Source organism: Lonchura striata, chromosome Z (assembly GCF_046129695.1).
Source record: "Lonchura striata isolate bLonStr1 chromosome Z, bLonStr1.mat, whole genome shotgun sequence".
Classification (NCBI taxonomy): Eukaryota; Metazoa; Chordata; class Aves; order Passeriformes; family Estrildidae; genus Lonchura; species Lonchura striata.
The window spans coordinates 47,090,705-47,115,167 of NC_134642.1; the positions used below are offsets into that span (position 1 = coordinate 47,090,705).

General features: G+C 39.1%; 2 protein-coding genes across 3 annotated transcripts; both read left to right on the plus strand.

Annotated features, from left to right (window-relative positions):
* Positions 1-556: 556 nt before the first annotated feature.
* On the plus strand, positions 557-7,215 carry MARVELD2 (MARVEL domain containing 2). The gene is made up of 6 exons (XM_021538882.3): positions 557-1,636; positions 3,213-3,245; positions 4,318-4,454; positions 5,260-5,431; positions 5,847-5,897; positions 6,775-7,215. The coding sequence occupies exons 1-6, from the start codon at positions 557-559 to the stop codon at positions 6,889-6,891; spliced, it is 1,590 nt and encodes a 529-aa protein (XP_021394557.1). The 3' UTR covers positions 6,892-7,215.
* Positions 7,216-11,013: 3,798 nt separating this feature from the next.
* Positions 11,014-23,373, plus strand: GTF2H2 (general transcription factor IIH subunit 2). 2 transcript variants are annotated; one of them, XM_077790173.1, is made up of 16 exons: positions 11,014-11,099; positions 11,814-11,880; positions 11,975-12,052; positions 13,031-13,067; positions 13,664-13,750; positions 14,582-14,632; positions 15,030-15,084; positions 15,865-15,970; positions 16,917-17,007; positions 17,171-17,258; positions 17,833-17,940; positions 19,105-19,168; positions 20,031-20,134; positions 22,033-22,135; positions 22,431-22,470; positions 22,895-23,373. In XM_077790173.1, exons 2-16 carry the CDS (start codon positions 11,825-11,827, stop codon positions 23,012-23,014), a joined length of 1,188 nt encoding a protein of 395 aa, XP_077646299.1. In that variant the 5' UTR covers positions 11,014-11,099; positions 11,814-11,824; the 3' UTR covers positions 23,015-23,373. The 2 variants fall into 2 exon arrangements, with proteins under 2 accessions (XP_077646299.1, XP_021394572.1); XM_021538897.3 differs by lacking the exon at positions 11,014-11,099 and having other exon boundaries at positions 11,569-11,880.
* The last annotated feature ends 1,090 nt before the right edge of the window (positions 23,374-24,463 follow it).

The following is a 24,463-nucleotide window of genomic DNA, read 5'->3' on the forward strand; positions in this document are numbered from 1 at the left end:
GTCAGGTTCTCCTCAGTGGTGCCAAGCAATAGGACAAGAGGCAATGGGCAGAAACCGATGCAAAGTAAGAATACCTTTATTTCTGTGCGAGTGACGACGCGTTGGAACAGATAGTGGAGTATCCTCCACCAGAGATATTCAAGAAGTGTCTGGACGCAATCCTGTGCGATGTGCTCTAGAATAACCCTCTCTGAGCAGCTGAGCAGGGAGGTTGGAACACACGACCCTCTGCAGTCCCTTCCAACCTGACCTATCCTGTTATGCCGTGAGAAGCGGCGCCCGGCCGCGCCCCGCCGGCGCCCGCACGGCCGGCGCGCCGCGATGTCGGGGAGCCTCCCGCCGCTCCCGGCGGCCGGAAGCTCCCGCCTCCCGGGGCGAAGGCCGCGGGGCCGCCGCAGGTGAGGCCGCCGGCGCGCTGCAGGTGTTGCGTGACTGCTCCCGGGCCCCTGGGCGCTCTCCGCCCGGCTCGTCCTTCCCCGGCGCAGGCTGCCCTTGGCACCCCGCGGCAGTTCCCTCACGTCCGGTGAGCCGAGCGGGGCCGGGCTGAGCACCGGCCATGTCGCGGAGCTCGCAGGGCAGGCGGCCCGGCAGGTCCCCACCGCCCCGCGGGGCCAGCCCCGGGTCCGCCGCCGCCCCACTGCCGCCGCCACCGCTGCCCCTGCAGCCCCCCCTCGGCCCCGGCCGGGCCAGCCCGAGCCCCGGCGGGCTGGCAGAGCTCAAGCCGGTTCGGCGGTTCATTCCGGACTCCTGGAAGAACTTCTTCAAAGGGAGACGCCACCCCGGTTCCAGCTGGGACAGCACGACCTCCGACATCAGGTATATCTCAGACGGAGTCGAGTGCTCGCCGCCTGCCTCTCCCGCCCCGCTGCAGCCGGGGACCAGGACGGTGCCTGGCTCCTACACGGACCCATTCGGGGGGTCGGGCGGGAGCTACAACTCTCGGAAGGAGGCCGAGGCCATGCTGCCCTCCGGAGACCCCTCGGGCTCGCTGGAGCGTCGCGCCGGCACTGGGCAGACGTACAGCGAGCGGGTGGAGGAATACCACCAGCGCTACGCCTACATGAAATCCTGGGCAGGGCTGCTCAGGATCCTCGGCGTGGCCGAGCTGCTGCTTGGCGCCGCCGTCTTCGCCTGTGTCACCGCCTACGTACACAAGGACAACGAGTGGTACAACATGTTCGGGTACTCGCAGCCCTACGGATACGGGGCGGGCAGCGCCTACGGGGGGTACTCCTACAGCGGGCCCAAAACGCCTTTCATCCTGGTGGTGGCGGGAATGGCGTGGATCTTCACCATAGTGCTGCTCGTGCTGGGCATGTCCATGTACTACCGAACTATCCTCCTCGATTCCAACTGGTGGCCTCTGACCGAGTTTGGGATCAATGTGGCCTTGTTCATCCTGTACATGTCTGCTGCCATAGTGTACGTAAACGATACCAACCGAGGTGGGCTGTGCTACTACCAGTTGTTTAAGACGCCGATAAATGCGGCTTTTTGCCGTGTGGAGGGCGGTCAGACTGCTGCAATAATCTTCTTGTTTGTCACGGTGATCCTCTATCTAATTAGTGCGATGGTGTGCCTAAAGTTGTGGAGGCACGAAGGGGCGAGGAGGCACAGGGAATTAATGGAACAGGAGGTAAGTCATTAGTTATCGTTTTCTGTCTGCGGGGTACCACATGATGGGGAGCAGCTGTAAGATCTTGCCGTGGTGTAGACTGCGTCAAATCAAGTGTCTTCTCTACAGCAGATCTGTATCCTTGAGGTTGAATTTTAATCAGTCTTTTAAGTATTAGAAACTGACAAATGAAAGGCATTTTTAAGGTGTCAGATTCAAAGTCTTGGACGTGTTTTGGTTTATGTTTTTTTAAAATGCTTATAATTCACCTTGGGTAAGGACCTGGCTCTGTTCTCTATATAATACTGGGCTCTCTTCTTGAGTCAGCTGATGAAATACTTCCTAGTGTGTATTTTCCAAACAAAGGAAAAAATGAACAATGTTCATCTGTTCAGCACGGTTAGGTGGCTTAAAGCCTCCTAGCATTTATTCGAAATCTGTGTGTTCAGCACATCAAGTGCTAGTGTGGATAAACTTAAGAATGTGAAATACTTACTTTAACTCCAAGCAACTTCTTTATGACTTTACAGTTTTCTCACAAGAGTTATCAGCAAATATTTGTAAAAACAGCCTTGGCTAGATTTTGATGTCTCAAATTTCAGTCAGACACATCTTTCTCATGTCAGATATTTTGCCTGGCTACTGGCCTTGCCCATACTAGAAGCATTCAGCATTTGCCTGGTTAATGATAAACTATAACAGTAGAGATTTAACACTCTTATCTAGAGAGTTGAAAGTAATTTGTGTAAAACTTCCTTCATTTGAAAACATCACCAAAAGACCCTTTAAAAATGAATACGACTTAATATAGCATGAAAATCAATACATGTGAAATGTACATAAGCCTAGATTAAGGGGGGGGTCAGCCTTTAAGGGCTTTTAGAAGAAGAGAGTTTAAAGTTGCATTTCCTCTGCTCTTTGACTGCAGTCTGATTTGCAGCATTTTTATTTAACACTGGCTTCCAGTTCACCATCTTGCATAAAATTGAGACTTTTGTTTTGAAAACTAATTATAATTCTTCAATAAAAGTTTTTTAACCAACTGATAGTATGTCCTGCAAGAGTGAGGTGATTGGCAGAGTTGTACACAAAATGTTCATTCTTCCCTGTGACTATCCAAGTTCTTTTAGTCCACTTACTAAACATTTCTAAAGGGAATACTTTAATAATAGAGGTTAGAGACTGGCGCATGCTGTGCAAAGCACCTGCAGGTTGAGCTACTGGTTAGTGCACTGTTGTGTCCTATGTAATGAATTAGGCTCAGCGTGTTAGTGAGTTAACGTGGATTGGAATGTGAAACAATAATAAAGGAGCTTGAGAAGTGGATGGAGTATTTCCTGCAGTTCCTCACATCTGTTCTTTACAGCTGTGCTCTGGGACATCCTATTGTTCTAGGGTTTGTGTGGCTGTTTTCCTTAACAAGTCTTTAAATCAGTGGACCTGAAAATACTCCTTATGCTAAATTTCATCATATCTAAGTATAAATGTAATTTTCTGTACAGTATGATTTTGAAAATGTTTAAATGTTAGCAGTCTGTGATTTTGCATACTATTTTTGCTGTAAATAAAATTTAGTTATTTCCTTTTTTTTTTATAGATGAAAACACAATCCTCTTTTCCAGAAAAGAAGGTAGGAAATAGGAATTAATTTTTCTGTTTACTGGTAATTCTAAATTATTATTATTTTCCTTGTGACTATTTTTATTTATTTATTTATTTATTTGACATCAGGGAGACTAGGTTTAATTTTTTAAGTTAGTTTGGATGGCAGTCTCCTGCGTAGAAGATTCAAAAGGAGGTTGAAAAGAACTTACTCCTAGTTAGGCTAGGTGATAACATCTATAAAATTGTAAAATAGCCGGTGTGATGACTGCCTCTCTGTGTGCTCTTACCCTTTTCTATGAGGTGACAAGTTCTGTAGCATTTATCACAGAGTTTGGCAGGCATGATTAAAACAATAGGTCATCTGATGAGAGGTAGATTTGAGATGCTCTTTCTTCCTGGCTGTGTGTTTAATTTGCAGGAGAGCCAGCGGAAGCACAGTGTAGGTGCACTGTGAGTTGAGCTTCTTCCTTGATCTCTGAGACTGCCTCAAAGATGCCCTTGCCAGTGTAAGCATCAGCAGTGTTAGTGTTTCAGCCACACAAAGTGTCATTGCATACATTGCAAAGATGGCATGGGCTTTCCAGAGAAATTATGATGTATTAATTTCAGCCTTAAATGTCTCCTCATAGACACTGTGAATTTACTACCACTGTTTTCTCTGTTGATTCGGTACTTGATCAGGATCCTTTTGTTTTTGTTGTAAGATTTCACATTTATTTCTGGATCAAAGGATGAATTGTGCAATAGGAAGCAAGTAGAAAAGGGAACTCCAAAGAACTGAATGATTCCAGTTCATTCACAAATTAAATGAATACTGAAGGAAACTTCCTTACACTATTCTTTTAAGACATTCAAACAAATCTTTCCAAACCTTCCTATCGGTACTGCTGTTAGGAAAAACTTAAGAAAAATACTGCATGAGAAGCATTACTGTAAGTCATTAAACTGATCATCTAATTGCAATAAAAGTTGTAAGAAATATCTGTGATTTGCTTCTACTGCTGCTCAATATATGTATCTCTGTCTTAAAGTTGCATATTTTGTGACTTACGTAAAACTGATTTCATTAAGAACAAATTCTTTCTCTTTTAAAACAGTATGAAGGTGATGACAGACCAAGGGAAGAAGTCAGTTACAGGCAGCTCAAATCACTGGAAAGAAAACCAGAGCTACTTAATGGTCATATACCTGCGGGTCACATTCCTAAACCTATAGTGATGCCAGACTACTTAGCGTAAGTGACTTGATTTTGATGGACAGCTTAGTGGAGGATACTTGAATAGTTTTTCACTCTGCATTTCTCCAATGGTTTCTCTCCCATGCACATGCTATGGGAACTCACAATTGTGTGTTAACAATAAAAAGCAGACACTATGGGGCTGGTATCAGTGGCATAAGACTAATAAATACAAATAAGGAGTCTTAATTAAAAAAATAAACCCCCACAAACCTCAAATGTAGAAAGAGAATGTCATAATCTAGCAAGTACACTAACTGCCAAAGGAATAGAAGACCACTATATATATATTAGAGGAAGAAACTAAAATACATGGGAAATTGCCTTTTTATGGCCTGAAATTTGACTACTCATATACTTTCTAATGCTGAGTTTGTAACATGCTCCGTTTTAAAAGGTAGGCTTTTCCAAGTCTGATATCATAAATTAATTTTTATGCTATTTGCTATGGGCACAAATAGAAACAAGGGAGGTTTCACTTGAATATTAGGAAAATATTTTTCTCATTGAGGGTTTGCCAGAGAGACTGAGTCTCCATGCTTGGAGATGTCAATAGCTGTCTGGGCATAGTCCTGGTCCAAGTGTTCCTGATTGTGCAGAAGGTCAGATCAGATAACCTCCAGACATCTCCTACAACCTCAACTATACTGTGATTCTCTGATTTCAGTGCTTTACAGATGTGCAAATTTCAGCAGGTTATGAGATTAGCAAAAAATACACGGTCAAGGTGAAGAATCTAAATGTTGTTAGTCAGTTTTATCTCTAAAACTAATTCTTCAAATTTTTTTTTTTTTTTTTTCAGGAAATACCCTGTAATTCAAACAAATGAAATGAGAGACCGGTACAAAGCAGTGTTCAATGATCAGTTTGCTGAGTATAAAGAACTGTCTATGGAAGTTCACGCTGTATTAAAAAAGTTTGATGAGCTGGATGCATTGCTAAAACAGCTTCCACACCATCCTGAAAGCATATATGTAAGTACCTGTGAAATGGGCTCTTGGAAAATAGTTGTATTAGGTGGTATTAGGCCGTTTTTGACTGTCTTCAGGTAGGGCACAATGTCTTCTAACGTGGCTGTGACCTGGTGTGAGAGGAAGTTTCCCCATATGTTACATCATCTCTGGGCATTAGTTAGCGATACCAAGTTTCAGTTAAGACATATACATGGTTTTCTGGTGGTTTTTGTTTCTTTGTTTCATACTAGTAGCTTTTAAGTTCTAGTGAGTCACAGTTGATATATTTTCATTATTTCTCAAATACAAGATTTACATCTAAAATGTTATAACCACACAAGGTATTGATTAAATGAGAATTCTGATGAGTATTTTGTAGTACATACATGCATATGTGGAACACACTCCAAGTTTAAAATCTGTGGCTTCTCATTAGGAACAGGAAAGGATATCAAAAGTTCTGCAGGAATACAAGAAGAAGAAAAACGTAAGTATTTTAAATTCACATTGCTATTGAATCTAATAACTATCCAAGAGAGTGTAAACAGACAATACTTCTGATGCTAGGCAGATTTCAGTATCTCAGGGTACCTGTAGTGTTTTGTCTCTTTTGTCTTCTAAAACTTTGGCAAAGTTAGGTCACAACCTATACACTCATGCCAACGAGCATTTTTGAGAGTAATGATTCCAGTAGCCACATGTGAGGAAAAACCAAGAGTTGAGCATTTGCATCTTCTGAGAGTATGTTTAATCTCTTAGCATTCAGCATTCAGAAGATTAGTTCAGTTATATTCACTGACTGACACAGCCAATGGATAAAACCAGAAAACATAGTCTTACACGTGAAAAGAAATTTTGTATTTTTTGAGGCATGGAATTTAGACACTCTCAGAAGGTAATTTTCAGTGTAATCCAAGAGGTTTCTCTTCGTAATTTTTAAATGCAGTAAGCAAATATGTATCTGTGTTCTATTAAAAACATTATGCATTACATATACACATTTTTTTCTCCATGGAATTTATGTCCTTGCTAGTTCATTGCTTTTTTTTGGAGGGGAGTGATGTATTGCACATACAACAAACACATGTGTAAAGTCTAAATTACATATTAGGATGTCATTTATATTTGCAGATTCCTGCTTTAAAATAGCTCAATTTATAGCATATAAAGGCAGAACATTTTATTCTGGGCTTTCATGAAGGAAAGGGAAACAGGAAATAAGAAAGGGCCAGGGGAAAAGAGTGTGATTTTTTTGAGAATATTTACATACTGTCCTTTTAGTCAAGAAGATAATTGATCATAGACTATTATTGGAAGTCTGAAAGCCTAATATATTAATGTAAAGGTTTTTGTATTTTTGGCAGGATCCTGCATTTCTGGAGAAAAAGGAGCGTTGTGAATATCTGAAGAATAAGCTTTCTCACATAAAACAACGAATTCAGGACTATGATAAAGTTATGAATTGGAATGTAGAAACTTAGTAATGTCTTCATGGATACTATTTTCTGGTTTTAAAATTGATATGCATATTTTAACCTATTTATTTAGTCTTTGAACAGTACACTTATGGGGATTTCTTAATCACTCTCATATTTGATGTTGTATATTACTGACAGGTTTTGTATGCAGATCCGGTTGTAATTGAAGTTAAGAGATAAGTTAGGAAACTGCTGCTAACATTCTGCTTTCATTAATGCAAATCCATGACCTCTTAAATATTAATACTTTATTTGAAAATACTTCATTTGCAAACTTGCAAAGCCTACCAGAGAAAGCAGTTTCCACATACGTTGTGGACACTTTGCACAGAAATGCTATTAACAATTTTGGATTTTATTTATATGTGACATCTTAATGCTATCAGAAAGAGCTGAGCTGTTCTGTGTGGGGTTTGACGCACTGCCTGATTGTATTGAATATTTTGGGCAATTCAGAAGCTAGTTTAATAAGAAATGTTGTATTGTAATTCCAAATGCTGTCAATTATACCAGAAATCATCTTGAATTTTGCCTAACAAGAGAGGAAAAATAGCTTCTTATTTAACCAGCTAGGGGAAGGGGACTTGGGTTTGGTTTTCGTATTGGCCTCTTCAGAGATGATGAAACAAATCTATATTTGGCCTTAAAGGAATAGAGGTACAGGATGAGGCATGTTAATGTGCCATTAGTGTTGCTATAGGTCAGTGTGCTCTGCCTGCCTTCTGGATCACGCTATGAGGGGTACGTGTGTTCAAGGGCTTCACTCTTTATTAGCAAGTAATAGGACTTCTTGTATAGGCAGCAGGTGTTAATTTCATTTTGCTGTACTCACTCTCTGAGTACATTAAACAGTGTACAGCAAAATGAATTCTCATTCAAAGTATAAATTGTTAGTATCCTCTTTAAGGCCAGATAAAATGTATTAAAAGACATACTTTCCAGAACATATTTGCATAAATTCTATATATTTTTATATTTTCTTGGGGATATTATGCTGACTATAGCTTCGTGCAAGTATTTTCGTAAGCCAGTAAATTTTCTCTTTGTATCCTTTTTCATATCTTTATTTACTTTATTAACTTTTTAAACTTACTGTAATTGTTAGAAGCATTGATGGTTTTTGTACAGTTTTCTACGACTGCAATTTGTCTGTTCTATGTTTTTTAATATTTACAAAACCCACCACTGTAGCCATATTACTCTATTGCTTATAAAGACATTTTGTTTGAAAAAGGTGCTCTGATTACAGTTACTGCAAATTTTTGTTAGTGATTTGGTTTTTTCTTTGAAAGAAAGTTTTACCTTCTGCGTTTATTCAAAGGAACAACATCAGGAAAGCCATTTCCAGTTTAGTGGTAGTACTACCTCTGCTCTTCACTGCTGGAAATGTATTAACATACCTCACTGTGACGATTGTAGCTCTGCTGGCTTTTCAACCATTATCATTCGAGTTGCAATCCTGATGGCCATTCACCCCCATTTGTATTTGTAAATTTGACATTCCAGTTTTATTAGCCATTTAATTCCCAGAGCTTTAGTGGATGATGTAAATAGCACAAGATGTCATGGGAACACTGAGAGAATTTGAAAATTCAGCATGTCTTCATTTCAAAGTCTTCAGTCTCTTCTACTGGAAGGTGCCTCAGTATTTTCATCATTCTGAGAGCAGGTGACAGCTAATGCTATGCCTTGTTCTCTCTCTTTTCAGTGCCTTTCTCTTTGGTTCTGGTTTGTATTCATTTCAAAGGAGAAACCTCTTTTCCTTATAAAGGAGATGGGCCAATTTTTTTATATTTGATTTGCTGAATACTGGTTAAATTGTTCTTTTTAAGAGAAGTACTTGTCCAAATCTCCACAATCTAAATAAATGACCTCTCACTGTACACCCGAGTTTCTCATTTTTCTCAGTGAGAGTTCTGGGCATTGCATCAGTAACAGAAGAAGATAAGTGCAAGTTTGATAATCAACTGGTGTTCATAAAGTGCTAACAATAACATGACTGATGTTTTCTTCAGAAGATTCACAGTCTGCACACTTAATAGGGTAACGAGACCCAGCTCCAGGCTCCTTTTGACAGTGGTCTGAGCTCTAGTCTTGGTGAAGCTGGCTCCTAATCCCTCAGACAGTGTTTGCATAGCCTGTGGAGAACCATCCTGCTGCTTCTTTCCTGCAAAGTTTCCAACAAATGAATTGGAAAAAGGGAACAGCATACCTGTGCCTGGAATGAGATTAAGCGGCAACATCTGTATGTGGATTCTTGTGTTTCCTGGCAAGATGCCACAGGTGTGGCCAAGTAGATATTCCAAATGTTGGGAAGAGAAGCTGGGAGAGAAATACTCCCTTCTGCCTGCCTTTTGGGTTCCAAACAGGATTGATGCCCGGCACGACTGAAGTAAGCTGCCATCCTACGGGTACACAGGCCATCCTAAGGCTGCAGCAACATGTTGCACCATTACAGTAAATTATTTGCTTAGTCCTGTGTCTGTTACAGACCTCAGAGCTGCTGAAGCATTTCTAGTGTGTATAATCTGTGTGCTGGTTTTCTTCTTAACCTATCAATGGATGACTGAAAAAGGTCTTGTCTACAATGCTACTGACATACTGGAGAAAAACGGTTAATCTAAGATTAGTCTGACTTACTCATCTCTCAGAGAAATTGAGATGAATGAAATAAGAATTAATGTCCAGAAGCTGAAGCAACTTGGAGCAAGACAGAAATCAGGAGGAAAGTGCTGGGAGAATCCCTCAATCTGAGTTACCATAAGAACTGTCAAGGAAAGTGGCCTCTTGATTTTCTTAAAGAATAGAAGACATACTCCACACAAAACTTTGACATTTTATTTTATTATCACCTCAGTCTCTCTGTGCAGTCCCTCTAGGCTCAGCTCTGAATCTACATTTTTGCATGTATGTGTAAACAATGTGCTGTGTGGTCTTACCTGTGTGACTTACCTTTTTTGCAGAAGGTAGTTAACACATAAATTAATCACCAAGGAATATTGCCTTACATCAGTGGACTTGCTTTTAATTACAGCCTCTCCTCAAACTCCAAGTGTAAAAAGACATTTTATCCTTCAGTCTTCCCCTTAGAAAATGCTTACCTGGCTCCACAGATCTACAAACTGAGATGCTCAAGGTTCTCAGTGTTTCTACAAATACCATAGTTTCTAAACTGTATTTGTGTTTCTTCTTGTCTTTGTAAGCAGTTGGGTATCCTAGATCAAAACAGCTGTGGCAAGGTTGGCATACTTTTTACTAAACTACATTTTTTCAGGCCACATAAGTAGTGACTAATAAACATATCCAAAATTCTGTCTTGCACCATGGCCTGACCAGCTTTCATGCCAGCATAGTGACTACAAATGCCCATGGCAATTAAGAACCTAATTGCTTTGAAATTGTAAAAGAAGGTGTCCAGTATGTTATTTATTAATTTCAAAATCATGGTGGGATTTCAAGCATTCGTACAATAAAGTATTACAAAGTAATTATCCTGCATTCCAGTCCAGCATTGAAATTCTTGGTCCTGAGAATAAAAAATATTCCTGTTCTGAAAGAAGTCCCATTTCTCACTTAATTTATTGCAAGTGGTAGCTTATACAATATTTCATTTAGTGTTTAATAAATCAGACTTTTTCCTTCTAAATAAAAAATGGTGTATGTTCTAATGGGAGTTTTTCAAACAACCATTTCAGTTCCAAGAAGCAAATCCTGACTTTTAAAATAATTACTTTCTTGTCTGAAGATTGCCTTCCTTAAAAAAAAAAAAAAAAAAAAAAAAAAAAAAAAAAAAAAAAAAAAGGTTGCTTTTTCCCAGGAATGGTTTAACTGAAAGCTAATTAATTTCTCCTCTCTTTCCATTATAATTATACACTGCTCCTGACAAATGCAATAAGCTGAGGGGTACAGAAGTGGTTAGTTTTGTCCCACTCTTGTTTCAAGAATTTCCACTACAGTTTACATGCTTTCTTCCTCATGTATTGTCTTACTTGGATGCTGAGTGAGACTCCTGAGCACCGGATGTTCAGTAACTTTCCTGTAATTCAAGAGGTGAAGCCCAGTCTTGGCATACTTCCACTGTATCCAGTAAAGTTTTAATCGTTCTGCAGAGTAATCAGCAAGTAGCTCAGCTAGCTCTGAGCTAGTTCTCACTGTGGTGCTTGTGAAATGGAAACTCCTGGTGACGTGACATGAATACTCAAATATTTTAGGTAGATGGAAAGTATGATTACTGAACACCAAGTTACCTAAAATTTCTTGCTTTTGCTGGCGGGGTATTTATCGGCGTATCAGCAGAGTCATTTGTTAAAACCCAGCGCTCTTCCCGGGATCCGGCGTGCTTGCCCTAACTGCTGCGATTTCTCCGGTTAACTGCCGCAGTGCCGCCGAGGCGCAGCAGCGCCGTGAGCCCGGCGGCCGCGCCCCCACACCAGAGGGCTCCGAGGGCGCCGCGCCCGCAGCCGCCGTGCCTCCGTGAGGCGCTCCCCGGGCGCTGCTCCCTCCGAGGCAGCCGGGAGGGCTCGATGGCGCTGCGAAAGCCCAGCCGGGAGGGCTCGATGGCGCTGCGAAAGCCCAGCCGGGAGGGCTCGATGGCGCGGCGAAAGCCCAGCGGAACCTCCCCGGCACGGAGGCTCCGCGGCCCGGCGGCGGCCGGGAAGGTTTGGCGGCGCACCGCGGCGGAAGGGGGCGGGCACCAACGTGTCGGGGACGGCTGGGCCTGGCTGCGGCAGGGCTCCGCGGTCTGTTCGATGTGCTGCGGCTCTGTTCAGCCTTCCTCGGCTGCCCTCGCTGTTCTTAGCCCCCTTCGGCCCTTCTCACCCCCCTCAGTGTCTCTCGGCTCCTCTCAGACCCCTGTCACCCCTATCTTCTTCCCGCGGTCCCCCTCGTCACCCCTGAGCCCTCTCGTTTCCCCTGGTCTCCCTCAGCCCCCGCGGAGATGGATGACGAACCCGAGCGGACCAAGCGCTGGGAAGGAGGCTACGAAAGAACATGGTATGTTCTTTCCCCCCCTCACCTTTCTCTCCTTTCTGGCAAAGGAGGGGGAAAAACCTCCCTTCTGCCCACCGTAACAGTCTGTTCTGCGTAGGGAAATTCTCAAGGAAGACGAATCTGGGTCGTTGAAGGCAACCATCGAGGACATTCTCTTCAAGGCAAAGAGGAAAAGGTACGTGGTGTGGCTACGAGCCTGCTAATAGCACTGACTTGTCAGCTATAAGCGCTTGATCATCCTGAAACTGGGTCCTGTGGGATGAATTAAGCATAAGGCATGCCTGCAGGATGTTTTTTATAGCCTTTCAGAGGGGCAGATGCATGCAAAAAAAAAAAAGAAAAGAAAGGTGAAATATTAATTTTTATCTTTAAACATTGAATGTGTACTGGCTATGTATTGCATGGGTATGCAAGCTACAGGTCTTGATCTGATGAAACACTACAGAGCAATCTGTATATCTGTAATCTCAATACAGAGCTGCAATCTGCACATCTTAGAGGAATCTTCCATCAGTTTTTCTTAGTATACAAATCAGAGAATTGCAGGATAGTTTCGGTTGGAAGGGACCTTAAAGATCATCTCAGTCCAACCTGTCGTGAGCCATTCATGCCACACCTTTCACTGGACCAGATTGGTCAGAGCACCATCCAAACTGACCTTGAAGTCTCCCAGGGATGGGGCATCTACAGCTTCGCAGGGGAACCTGCTCCAGTGCCTCACTACCCTCATGGTAAAAACATGTTTTTCTCCAATCTAGATCAGCCCTCTTAGTTAAAAACCTTGCTCCTTGTCCTGTCACAAGAGAATCTAACTTCTGGTATCATGGCTACAGACTTCTGGTGCAGATTTCAGAAAAATGGCTAGAAAAAAATCCTAAGTTTTTCATTATTTCAAGTTATAATAGAACTTAATTTGTCAAATTTGGATAAAATTTTAAAGCTTCATTAAACCTGGTAGTTAGTTATTATTTATATTCTGAGAATTGTGAAAGTTGCAGTTGAGCTGTGGGGTTTTTCAGAATGAGTAAGTGTCTGCAGTTTATTGATTCTACATTTTAGCCAGAAGTCTAGTATTGGATTTATTTGGACTTTTGTTTTAGGAGCCATTTACTCATTTGAATTTGACTTAAATCATTCTATTATGTTTTATTAGACTCTATGAACACCATGGACAAGTTCGGCTTGGAATGGTATGTTAATACCTTAACCCTCTTCTGTCCTTAGTCCGAAACTATTTGTCTAGAGGTGGTATGCCAGATCTGAAATACACTTCTGCTGGCCTAGCATACTTCATACCAAAACCTTGTGATTTCCACTGTTACTTATTATTTTTTTAAAGCATTCTTTGTTAGCAGTGTGTATACGAAGCATGGCTATTCAGAGTTCGAGGTTTGTCACACAGGGTGTATTTGGCAGCAGAAGTCAGACCACGTGTGCTCACACTGTCCATTTCTCTTTATGTTAAAAGTGGACATGATGCAAATGTGTTGTAAATAACCACATTGCTTTGTACAACACTGAGCTCTTCAGATAAAGACATGAATATTCAAACTATGCATGTTCTGTATGCTTGTCATGAGAGAAGAACAGTGCACAGGGTTTTTTTTTCATTTTTAGAAAAAAGTGGAAGAATGTGTTACTTTTCAGTTGCTGTTAATTGCACCTCTCAATCTATTCAATCTTCCTTGTTAGAGGGAGGAAGTAGTGGCTTTTTAAAGTAAATGGAATAATGAATTCATTTCAACATGTATTCTCTGAGTGATTTTCACGTATGGTGGAAATGCAGATGCGTCACCTTTACGTGGTTATTGATGGATCAAGAACAATGGAGGACCAAGACTTAAAACCGAACAGACTTACTTGCACTCTGAAGGTATTCCTGCACTCATTTTTTTCCTTTCTGAGCCACCATTTCTCTATAAACTGGTTGCATTTTGCATTTTGAAGAATTGCAGTTTCCTGTATCTGCATAGCCTCTCATCTATCATCCCTACATTTGACTCCTTGTTTCTATCTGTCCTGTTTTTTTAATAGTAAAAAACTTTCCTGTTTTTTGAATAGTAAAATCTGTGGGGCATTAGTTTCCTTGCACATGTACTTCTGTAGAGTGAAAACACTTTGTACGGGTATAATATGGGAAGACAGATCTGGAAACTGTGTGGAAATGAAGTGTTGCCCAAAATAAGGGGATGGCATTCTTATTACACATCTAGAATTGGTTTGTATTTCTTTCTTACAGTTGGGCTTTTTTATGAATTCTTATTTGAAAGGATGTTAGATGAGAGTTGAACTGGATTGCTGTTTCAAATTGTGGGGTACTTGAACTGTGCACATCATGTTCTGTATGGTCTTCTCCAACAATATTTGAGCATGAGATCCTGGATTTTGATGGTTTTGTACAGCGTAGTGCTTTTTGGCATATTGAAACCTGCCCTTTGGTACCAGCAGGAATCCAGAACTTCAACACAGGATATGAATAAAATAAGGGGGCGGTGTAGTTTCTGAAATCTCATTTACTTGATTACTTGGGATGAAGTGGGGGAGGGATAGGGTGAAAGAAGAATAGAAAGGAAAGGCTCATTCCCCTTTTTTGTGTTACCCAACTACTTTGTTTTGCTTTTTAGTGATACTAGATCTTTTGCATCTACTTAATGTATTTGTACTAAAAATATAATTAGTTAACAGCCTTAACTTTTCTTTATAGTTACTGGAATATTTTGTTGAAGAGTACTTTGACCAGAATCCTATTAGCCAGGTATGTACAACCGTGCAAGAAACAAATAACAGAAAATATTTTAAAAGATTGTTTCAGTTATAACACTACCATGTAAACTGTTTTCAATTTAAGTGTACCTTCAGATCCTTTATCCATCAGTCTACTGAAATTCTTGTTTCTGCCTGTTTCTGCCAGGCATTTAGAATTTTAGAAGATTTTTTTTTTGTACCTTTTGGCAGTAGTAATGAAAATACAGGAATGTTTATAAACTGATGCATCATGTTGTGCTGCTATTGTCACACTTGAAGTAAAACTTGTATAGACTTGTATGGTTAAATAATTCTGGTCCATAAAGATGTAAAAAAATACAGTAAAATTCTAAATAAACTCATAAAACTTTCTAAGTTTGGTCTTCCCCTGCCCCTGACTTTTTCAGATTGGCTTAATTGTAACCAAGAGTAAAAGAGCTGAAAAAATGACAGAACTCTCAGGTAGGGAAGTAATATTCTTTCCTTAAATTGCATATGTTTTTATCCTTTTCACTGGTGTTATAAATTCTGTCTTGATACACTGCTAAAAATAAAACTATGTTATCATAATTAGTTTTAATTTAAAAGATAAGTTATTTCAAGTTGTCTGAAACCATAATCTACATTTTGATCTGCTTTGATCCAGAATTGTCATTGTGTGCTTGTTTGTGATCAAGTGTGGACTTGATCTTAAGTCTCTTTCTTGAGAAGAGTACAACTCAGATATGTTCTGATTCCTCTATAGTTAATTTTCTACTCAGTTTGTTAATTTTGTATGTTACAACATCTGTGGGTTTTGTGAGATTTGATGTTAAGAAGTCAAGGTTTGTTTGGTTCCTGCCTGCTGTTACACCAGTCTCTGTGGCTTCAGCAGGTTTCATTGAGGAAACTGAGGATCAATCAATCTTTGAACCATGCTTTGAGGATAACAGAGGAAACAAAACTCTTTTTCTGTTTGTGGGACATCTCTTCCTCATGTTGAGTGCTTAATGATGCCTAACAATGATTTTATTCTTTTTGGCTTCTAAAGTTTCTAGCATCTGAGTGCCTATAGAGTAAAAGTTTGTTTTACTCTTTTCTGCGTTCTGATCACAATACCAATTTCTAAGGAAAATACAGACCCATTCCACTTTGAAACCAGCCCCTGTCATTGTACAAGTACACATCATTACATGGACAGTTTAAATATTTCTGTTCTTTAACTTGTATCAGTTAAATTTATTGCATTTTTTTCACTTACAGGAAACTCAAAAAAGCATGTAACTGCTCTGAAGAAAGCAGTGGATATGAACTGCAGTGGAGAGCCTTCTCTATATAATTCCCTAAATTTGGCCATGCAGACTTTAAAGTTAGTATATACGTGGAGGTTTTTGTTTTCATTGTGATTGTGACTTTTGAAAGGCAGAGACAGAATTTTTTCTAAGTAGCATCTTGCATCATGCTGACTTGAGTCTTTAAAAAGGTGAAATTATTTCCTCTTAAAATACAAATCATTAAGTTAAATACTTTAATGGTGCAGAAGTTTATTTTCTACCACTAGATGCTTCTATTTAGGGGTGTGTTTCTTATAGAAATGAAATTAGAAAACAATTTGTTGATGGTATGTAGATATTGTGATGAAAGACACTGCAATTCTTTTTTACTGAAGTGCTGTGGTATGAGAGAGGACATATTAGGGGTTAATAATGTAAGGGAAAAGAAAAGCATTCTGTCACAATAATCTTGTGAGAGTTTTGACATACTTTAGAAAGATACATTTTCAGGTAAGATAGATTCCGAACACTTTTTTTCAATGTGAGATATTGAGATCTATCCCAGTTTGTGGAAGACTGAGTCAAAAATTACAGCCAAAGACACTGAATAAAGCGGATAATCAGTGTCATGAAAAAGGTGTTTAATTCCTAGCAGGAAGAGAGTTTTCAGGTAAGAACTAGAAGTAATTAAAAGTCATGGATTTCCACTTAAAAACTGATTAGAGCTTTTTAAGAAGTCGCAAAGCCTTACTACATTGTGCTAGTGTGAAGATGAAATTTTACCTGTGAGTATGGCTGAAGTACAAAGGATTCATTACAGGAGATAATCAGGTTACAACTACACAATTAAATACAGTATTTTCAATATTGGAAAGGTTTGGCTTGCAGAAGGTGAAAATCTGGTGTTCAGGCAAGGATCTTACCACATTTTGTGGAGGACTTCATATCATGTCATCTTCTGACTTCAGCACATTAATGTTCTTGGAGATGTTATCAAATAGCTTAGTGTGCATAAGTCAATTAACTGTATGCTTTCCTTAGGCACATGCCAGGACATACAAGCAGAGAGGTTTTGGTAGTCCTCAGCAGTCTGACGACATGTGACCCAGCCAACATCTATGATCTAATTAAGGTACAGAACTGAAGTTTGGCTGCTGCATTGAATATTCAAGCTACCAGAGGAAAAACAGGCAGTAGCAGCGTCATCACCAATTAATTTTTGTTTAAGACTTTGAACCTTTTTACTATTTCCTGTTCTGCACATGAATTGAGTATGCTTTTTTCTCTATTTTAAGTGTTTAAAAGCTGTAAAGATCAGAGTATCTGTCATCGGCCTAAGTGCTGAAGTTCGAGTTTGTACTGTACTTGCCCGAGAAACTGGTGGTATGTATCTGAAGTTCAGTAATTATATTACTAACACAGATTTAAAATCAAAATTAAGTAAGTAATCTGTTATATTTTTATCACCGCATTTTGACATTTTTAAGGTTAAATATTTTTCATTGTGCTGGCAGAAAATTTAAAGAGTTGCCCAAATCTACAAAATGTACATTAGTAAGTGAAATTACTACCACCTGGTAGCTGCAGATCCAGAGAGAAGGAATACATATATTTTCATACCTTTTGTTCCGTATATAAAGCGGTCTGATGTGGAACTTCATCAGTGAAACATGTTAATACCCATTGCTACAGTGGTAACTCTTATAATATTACTACAGTGTAATGTTGGAGAAAAAACTCTGTGCCTTCATACCCTTCATACCTAATTTAACATTCTGTTATTATTAGTTTTAAAATTTGTCATTTACTGTAGCATTAACAGGGCTTCTTTTTAGAAACAGGTTTGGATAAATTGTGTTTTCTACCCAAGTTGTGTTCTGTCATTTGTAGTATATGTTTGTTGGGGATTTTTTGGTTTTTGTTCATAACCTAACAGAAAGACATTCCTTTGTGACAGGAACATATCATGTTATTTTGGATGAAAGTCATTATAAGGAGCTGTTGATGCACCATGTTAGTCCTCCACCTGCCAGTTCAACTTCTGAGTGCTCTCTTATTCGAATGGGTAGGATATCGTTTTATCAAACTCCTAACATGAGATTTTTTCTTTATTTGCCTCTTCTGTGTTAAGGCAATAGAAATAGTAAGATGCATAATAAAAACATTGTGCAATTTTTTTTATTTTAACTTTTATTTTGCTGGATAAGTATTTGTTTTATTGATGTTATTCCTGCAGAGTAGTCAGCTTTTAAATAAAGCTTATTAAGTAAGACAAATTACTGAACAGAATTTGGAAACAAAAAAGTGGAATGATATTGATGGCACAGTAATTGTTATAAATATAATACTTAGAAATGAAGGATGAAAAACTATTATTTCTCCCTCTACTTTTTTTCCCTGCAGAAGGCTACTGTTACAACTATTAATTGATTTAAGAACCATAGGTAGTACATGTTTATTAGCAGCTTCTTGAGTATTCTTTCAAGAAGTAGATTACAATTTCTTTTCTTAATCTGTTTCTCAATAAATTTAAACTTGGAGTTAAACCAGAATAGGAACTCTAATGCTACAAAGGTGAGCACTAAGTTCTCACCCTTTTCATAGATAAGAATGTATGTACTTTTATGTCTAGATACAGATAATGAAAAAGGTTTGCTTCTCGTAGGTGTAAGGCCTGAGCAGCAGTTGGAAAAACCAACTTCTCACCTGTCATGATCTGTAAAAAGTAAATGAAAAAGAAAGAGAGAAAGGAAGAGAGAAAGATAGATAACAATCTCCAAAACGTCCTGTAGTCTCATCTGTCATATACTGCACTTAGAAGATATATATAGGCTGGATGGATGCATATAAAAATACTTCCTCCTTAATTAGAAACTATTGTTTAAGTGAACACTTGTATGCTGCTTATTCTGCTTTCCTACCATTTCACATATTTTACTTTTCAATTGTTCTTCTAAAATGGGGTTCCAGTCTGCTTCAGTTAACACTAAGTCTATGGTAAAGACATATTTTCACTTGGGGGGAAGTAAAGTCAGGGAGGTGTGGGTGTAGGTAGAGACCTTTGGAAAGACTTTGATACTAGCAAGAGTGTATCAGTTCTCCTGTAATAAGAAATGGGAAAGAGATAGGCTGAATGTCTAGAATAATTTTTGAACTTCTTAATTGAATTAAGAAATTGATGCATTATTGCATGTTTAAAATTGTAACTATGGGATATTTTTCTCTTCAGGATTTCCTCAGCATACTATTGCTTCTCTATCTGATCAAGATGCAAAGCCCTCCTTTAGCATGGTGTAAGTAGCATGATTAGAATTCAACAAGCTGATAAGAATTCAATATTAATTAGTCGTATTTAGGAAATCTGCTCATCAGTGAAAGTATTGCAAAATAATCTTGAAAAAAAAGAGTAAGCCATGTCTTGTGACTTCTCAGTAGGCATTTTATTTCCATTGGTAGCTCTGGTATTAACAGTATCCTCTCTTAAATACATGTTTTAAAATTTGCATTTAAGTTTTTTTAAGGTAGTAAAGTAAGTACTGTTTTTAAGGTGTGTAGTTCTGTTACAATGATTGGGGCACACAGGTGCTACAGGGTGTTAAAAGTAAATACTTGCAGCTCTTGATTTAATTACTACTATAATTATAAAAGATAATTATGGGGATGGAAGGATATTAGCTTAATGAAGTACTTTTTATGTATTTCTCAACATGACTTTAAACAGAAGTTTAAAATAGAGGCCTCATTTGATGACTGCAGCAGTGCACTTCTCAATGAAAAGAATCATTATTGTCTAGGGTGATAGGGAAGTCTGAATTTCAGAATGAAATAGTGTCTAACAGCGTGTGCTATTTGAAAGAATAATTACTACATGCATTTTAGAGGCCATATAGAATATTTTTGTGTCTAAAAAGAAACAAGCATGCAGTTATTGTTCATATCTTTATTTTTAAAGACTGAGTCCTTCATATGAAAATATTTTGTCTTTGGTTCCTGTGGGAAAATGTGGTCACTATTATCTATCCATATCAATTGTTTTCTGACATTTAAATGTTAAACTGTTACATGCAATCTAGTGAGCCTTTTAAAATTATTTGATGTGAAAACCACATTATTTGTACTTACACAGTAGCATGGTATTGTTTCTTTCTACTATAGGCAATTGGAAAATAACAGTGACCCAGGTCTTACACTGGGTGGATATTTTTGTCCTCAGTGCAGAGCCAAATACTGTGAGCTTCCTGTGGAATGCAAAATCTGTGGTAAGTAGCAAGAGGAGGTGAGCAGATGAATCAGGAGTTCATGGTATGAGAGTTAAGGGGTGGAAAAATTTGGCTATACTTACTAATTAAAAGCCAGCTCTTTACTAATTAAAAGCCTGCTTAAAGAGTCCTGCATTTTGGTGACCTGAGATGTCAGCTTCGTACAAGTGTCTCTCAGGACTATACCTGTAACAGTAAAGGTGTATCATATTCCAATAGGAATATATGATACATCATATTCATATTGGTATAAGGAATATACCTAAGGTAAAGTGAGGAAGTGGGAATGAATGGTGACTTCTCAAGAATCCTGATTTAACTAAACACATCCATGGTTCAGAGTACTCAGTGCAAGGCCATGAAAATGGAATGCTTTGGAGCAGGAGGACAGAAATACTCTCCCCTCCATGAGTATATGGATGAAAGATTTCCAAGTTGAACCAAGGGCCAGCTGTAGAGTTGTAAACAGAAGCCCTCTAGTCTTGCAAATATTAATGGACGGTGCAACCAGTGATACTTCCCTTCATTGCTCTTAGTGAAGGTGGGAGGTAGGATTAGTGTGGTTTATAATATTAATATTGTGAGGGAGTGCTGTTCTCCTAGATTCCACAGGCGTATGACTAAAACACGATAGGTATTACCAGGATGATTGTATTTGGCAAGAGGATGAAAAAATTATGATTTTGGGTCACTTTATCATAGTTTAATTTCAAGTTTAGTTTTTCCTACCAGCATGAGTTTTGTTCCAGCAAAGGGGTAGTGTAACTGGAGAAGTCCTGTGTATCTGCAGTGGATTCTCCACAGCTGCAGTGATCAGCAGAGCAACGGTTTGGGCATTTACAGTACGAGTGTACGAGTGAGTGAGTGAGTGAGTGAGTGAGTGAGTGAGTGAGTGAATGAGAGATGTTTGTGCCAGCCCATGCCCCACCTGTTCTCATGGTCTAACCCCAGCTGGCAACTCAGCCCCAGACACCCACACACTCCCACACACTGGTGAGATGGGGGAGAAAATCAGAAGAGTGTAAGTAAGGAAACTCACAGGTGGCATTAAAGACAATTGAAAAGTTATAGCAAAAGCTGTGCACACAAGACAAGCAAAGTAATTCATTCACCACTTCCCATCAACAGAATCTCCAGGAAAGCAGGACTCCGTCATGGGTAACAATTATTTGAGAAAGTAAATGCCATCATCCTGAATATTCTCCTTTCCACCTTCTGCACTCATTTTTATAGGCTGAGCATGGTGGCATATGGTATTGGATATCCCTTTGTTCTCTTGGCACACTGTTGACTGCAATCCCTCCCAATGCCTTGTGCACCCCCAAACCTACTCACTGGTGGAGTACAAAACAGAAGAGGCCTTGATTGTGTGTAAACAGTGCTCCGAAGTAAAGAAAACATTCCTGTGTAATCAACCCTGTTTCCAGCATAGATCCAAAACATAGCCACGTGATAGTGTACCAAAAATTAACTGTTTTAAAACCAGCAGACCTGTGTTAGCTGAAATGGGGCCATGGCATGGTTTTGGCAGTAGTATAGCAAGCTGTAGTAGGGCTTTGTAACAGGGCATCATTTTAACTGGTGGTGTGATACAGCAGAGCCATCATTGCTAAAAGGAGCTTCCTAACTTCACCACTGTGTGTTGTAAACATTTCTAAAGGCTGAGTTAAACCTTTTCCGTAGAAATTTGAGCAATTTGCCTGTTCTTTGTATTTGGATTTAAAACTGGACAGGATTACAGGGTTGGCTAATGGAACAAGTTTTTACTTTTTAAAAATCTTAGAAACTCAACCATGGAGTAATCAAAAATATTATTTTTCCTTTTTACTTTATTTGATACAGAGAACCTTTTCAGTAAATATTCCCTTGTAACAATTTTGGTGTCTCTTTATTTGCAGGTCTTACATTAGTGTCTGCACCTCACTTGGCTCGGTCTTACCATCACTTATTTCCATTAGATGCCTTCCAGGAAGTTCCACTGGAAGAATACAAAGGGGAACGGTATGCAAATCTTACTTGTGGTAATGGCTGTACTTGTGGATCCTATAACTTTTTTTGTCTCAAAAGTAAAAATAGCTGGCAAAAGCTTCTTTGCTGCTGGAGATCCTGGGTGTTTGGGTGGTGTGAGGCACCTCTGGCATTAAGAAATACTTGTAGTTTCCATGAGTTCAGCTGAAGAGCTGAAATAATTGCCAGAAATTGTTACTATGTATGAGATGTTTTTCTAAACATTGATTTACACAGCCTTGACTCTTTTTTTTTTTCTCCAGTTAAAATATTAAAATTTTGCTTTTAGGTATTGTCAGGGCTGTCAGGGAGAAATGAAAGATCAAAATGTAAGTACATTGAATGACATTGTAATTTGCATTGAGGGGTTTGAGAAATAGAGATGATCCTGTAACATTATATTCTAAAGACCAGAAAAATACCTGTGAAAGTTAATTTCATGGTTAAATAGAGCTATGTGTTAAACAGTCACACCTTCTAGACTGCAAAGTCTGTAGAAGTGTGGGAAAGAATTTCCTAGGGAGCTGCATAAAAAAAAAGCTTCTACTCTCAGCCATTTGGAAGCATTTATAGTGACTTGAGCTCACGCCTGTGGATACACTTGCTGTCAGAAGCTTTTATTTAATTGAGTTTCTGTGATGCTAGCAGTGTAGTCTGTTTACATTACATTATCTTGATGATGTAACTGTTACCCTACTGTAGTGCTATGATGATAATTTTTGGTAATTTGACTTGTCTGTCCTTCCCACACAGGTATACATATGCAAAGTGTGTCAGAACGCATTTTGCGTGGAATGTGATATGTTTGTTCATGATTCACTGCACTGCTGTCCTGGCTGTATTCATGAGCACCCTGCTCCCGTATCTGTATGATCTCATACCTTTTTAAAAATTGCTGTATCTTTGTTATTCTAATTAGTTAAAGCAATGGCTGAATAAACTGATGCATATCTGAACAAGAAGATGATTGAGGGATGAACAATGGAGTAGGAGCAAATGTTAATGATTCTATTATTTTATTACTTATAATATATACTTGAATTATCTGCATCTATTTTTATTTCTTGCCTCAAGAACTATGGCTTTTTCCAGCTGTTATTACAATAATATGTATATTTGTAAATGTGAAAGTGATAAAATTGCTTTTTATGCTAATGTGATCATTCATCTTGGTTTCATTACTTGTTCAAAAAGAAGCCCTGAAAATACATTTTACACATCTGTTGTTATAAGCTTTTGCTTTTGTTGGATTGTGGATTTCTTTAGATCTGTCTTGGTTTGAAAAGACAGGTGTCTGCTAAGGAAGGCAGGAGCTTCCCTTGAAATGGAAAATGTAAACCTCCTCCCTCTGAATTATTATAATTTTGAAATTAAGGGGCTCACAGGCAAAGATATGAGAGTAGGAATAACAGTTCTTTATTAGGAAAAATAAAAATAAAAAAGCAGTAATACAAAAAACTCTGACAGAGTCAGAATACAACCTGACAACCTGTTGGTCAGAGTGTTGGTAGCAATCTGATTTAATGGTGGCCGCAGTCCTTCTGGAGTGGCAGGTGTGGTTCTGCTGGAGTAGTGGTCCTGTAGAACGGTATAGTCTTCCCCTGAAGGTCCAGTGGTGGTGTAGGGCCTGGTCTTCCTCTGGGAATCCAGTAAGAAAAGGCTTCCTGTGGTGTTCCAAATCTCAGATTATATCCAGGTAGGAATGCCTGACTCTTCCCCCTGGGCAGAGTATCTCACAATGGGATGATGTAATTTTATCTGTCATGGAATGACACTCAATAGCCATTAACATTAGATGTCTTCCCAGAGAGAGGGTTGGTTGTGGGAGAGATAAAGAAAACTGCCCAATTAAGAGATAACTGCCCCACCTCTTACAGATGGCAATAGAATACACACCCCCAGCCACATATTGCATTTGCAACCTAAGACAAGATCAAAATACTCTTTTGCCAGAATTTAACAAAGATGGTTTTGAGCAATTAATTGGTGGACACTTCATGCATTAATTTCAAGTATTATGAGTATTCACTTTGGTGTTCGGTAAGGCAGCTCAAATACAGCTGTAATAAATGTGCTGAAAACACATTTTAGGTTTTAATGGTGCAACTCAAAGCTAACTGAATTTTATATATCCTGTGTCTGGTTTAAGTTTCAATTTTTTTGTAGGAGGGTAAGATTACTGAAAGGTAGTGAATTTGCAAAAGGGCAGTACCTGAGTTAATACAAGCTATTGTTTGGTGGACTTAGTATGGAAGACAAAAAGAGATGCTGTTTGGTTCTGAAGCTACACTGAATTGACAGAACTGCACATCATCTTCTGTC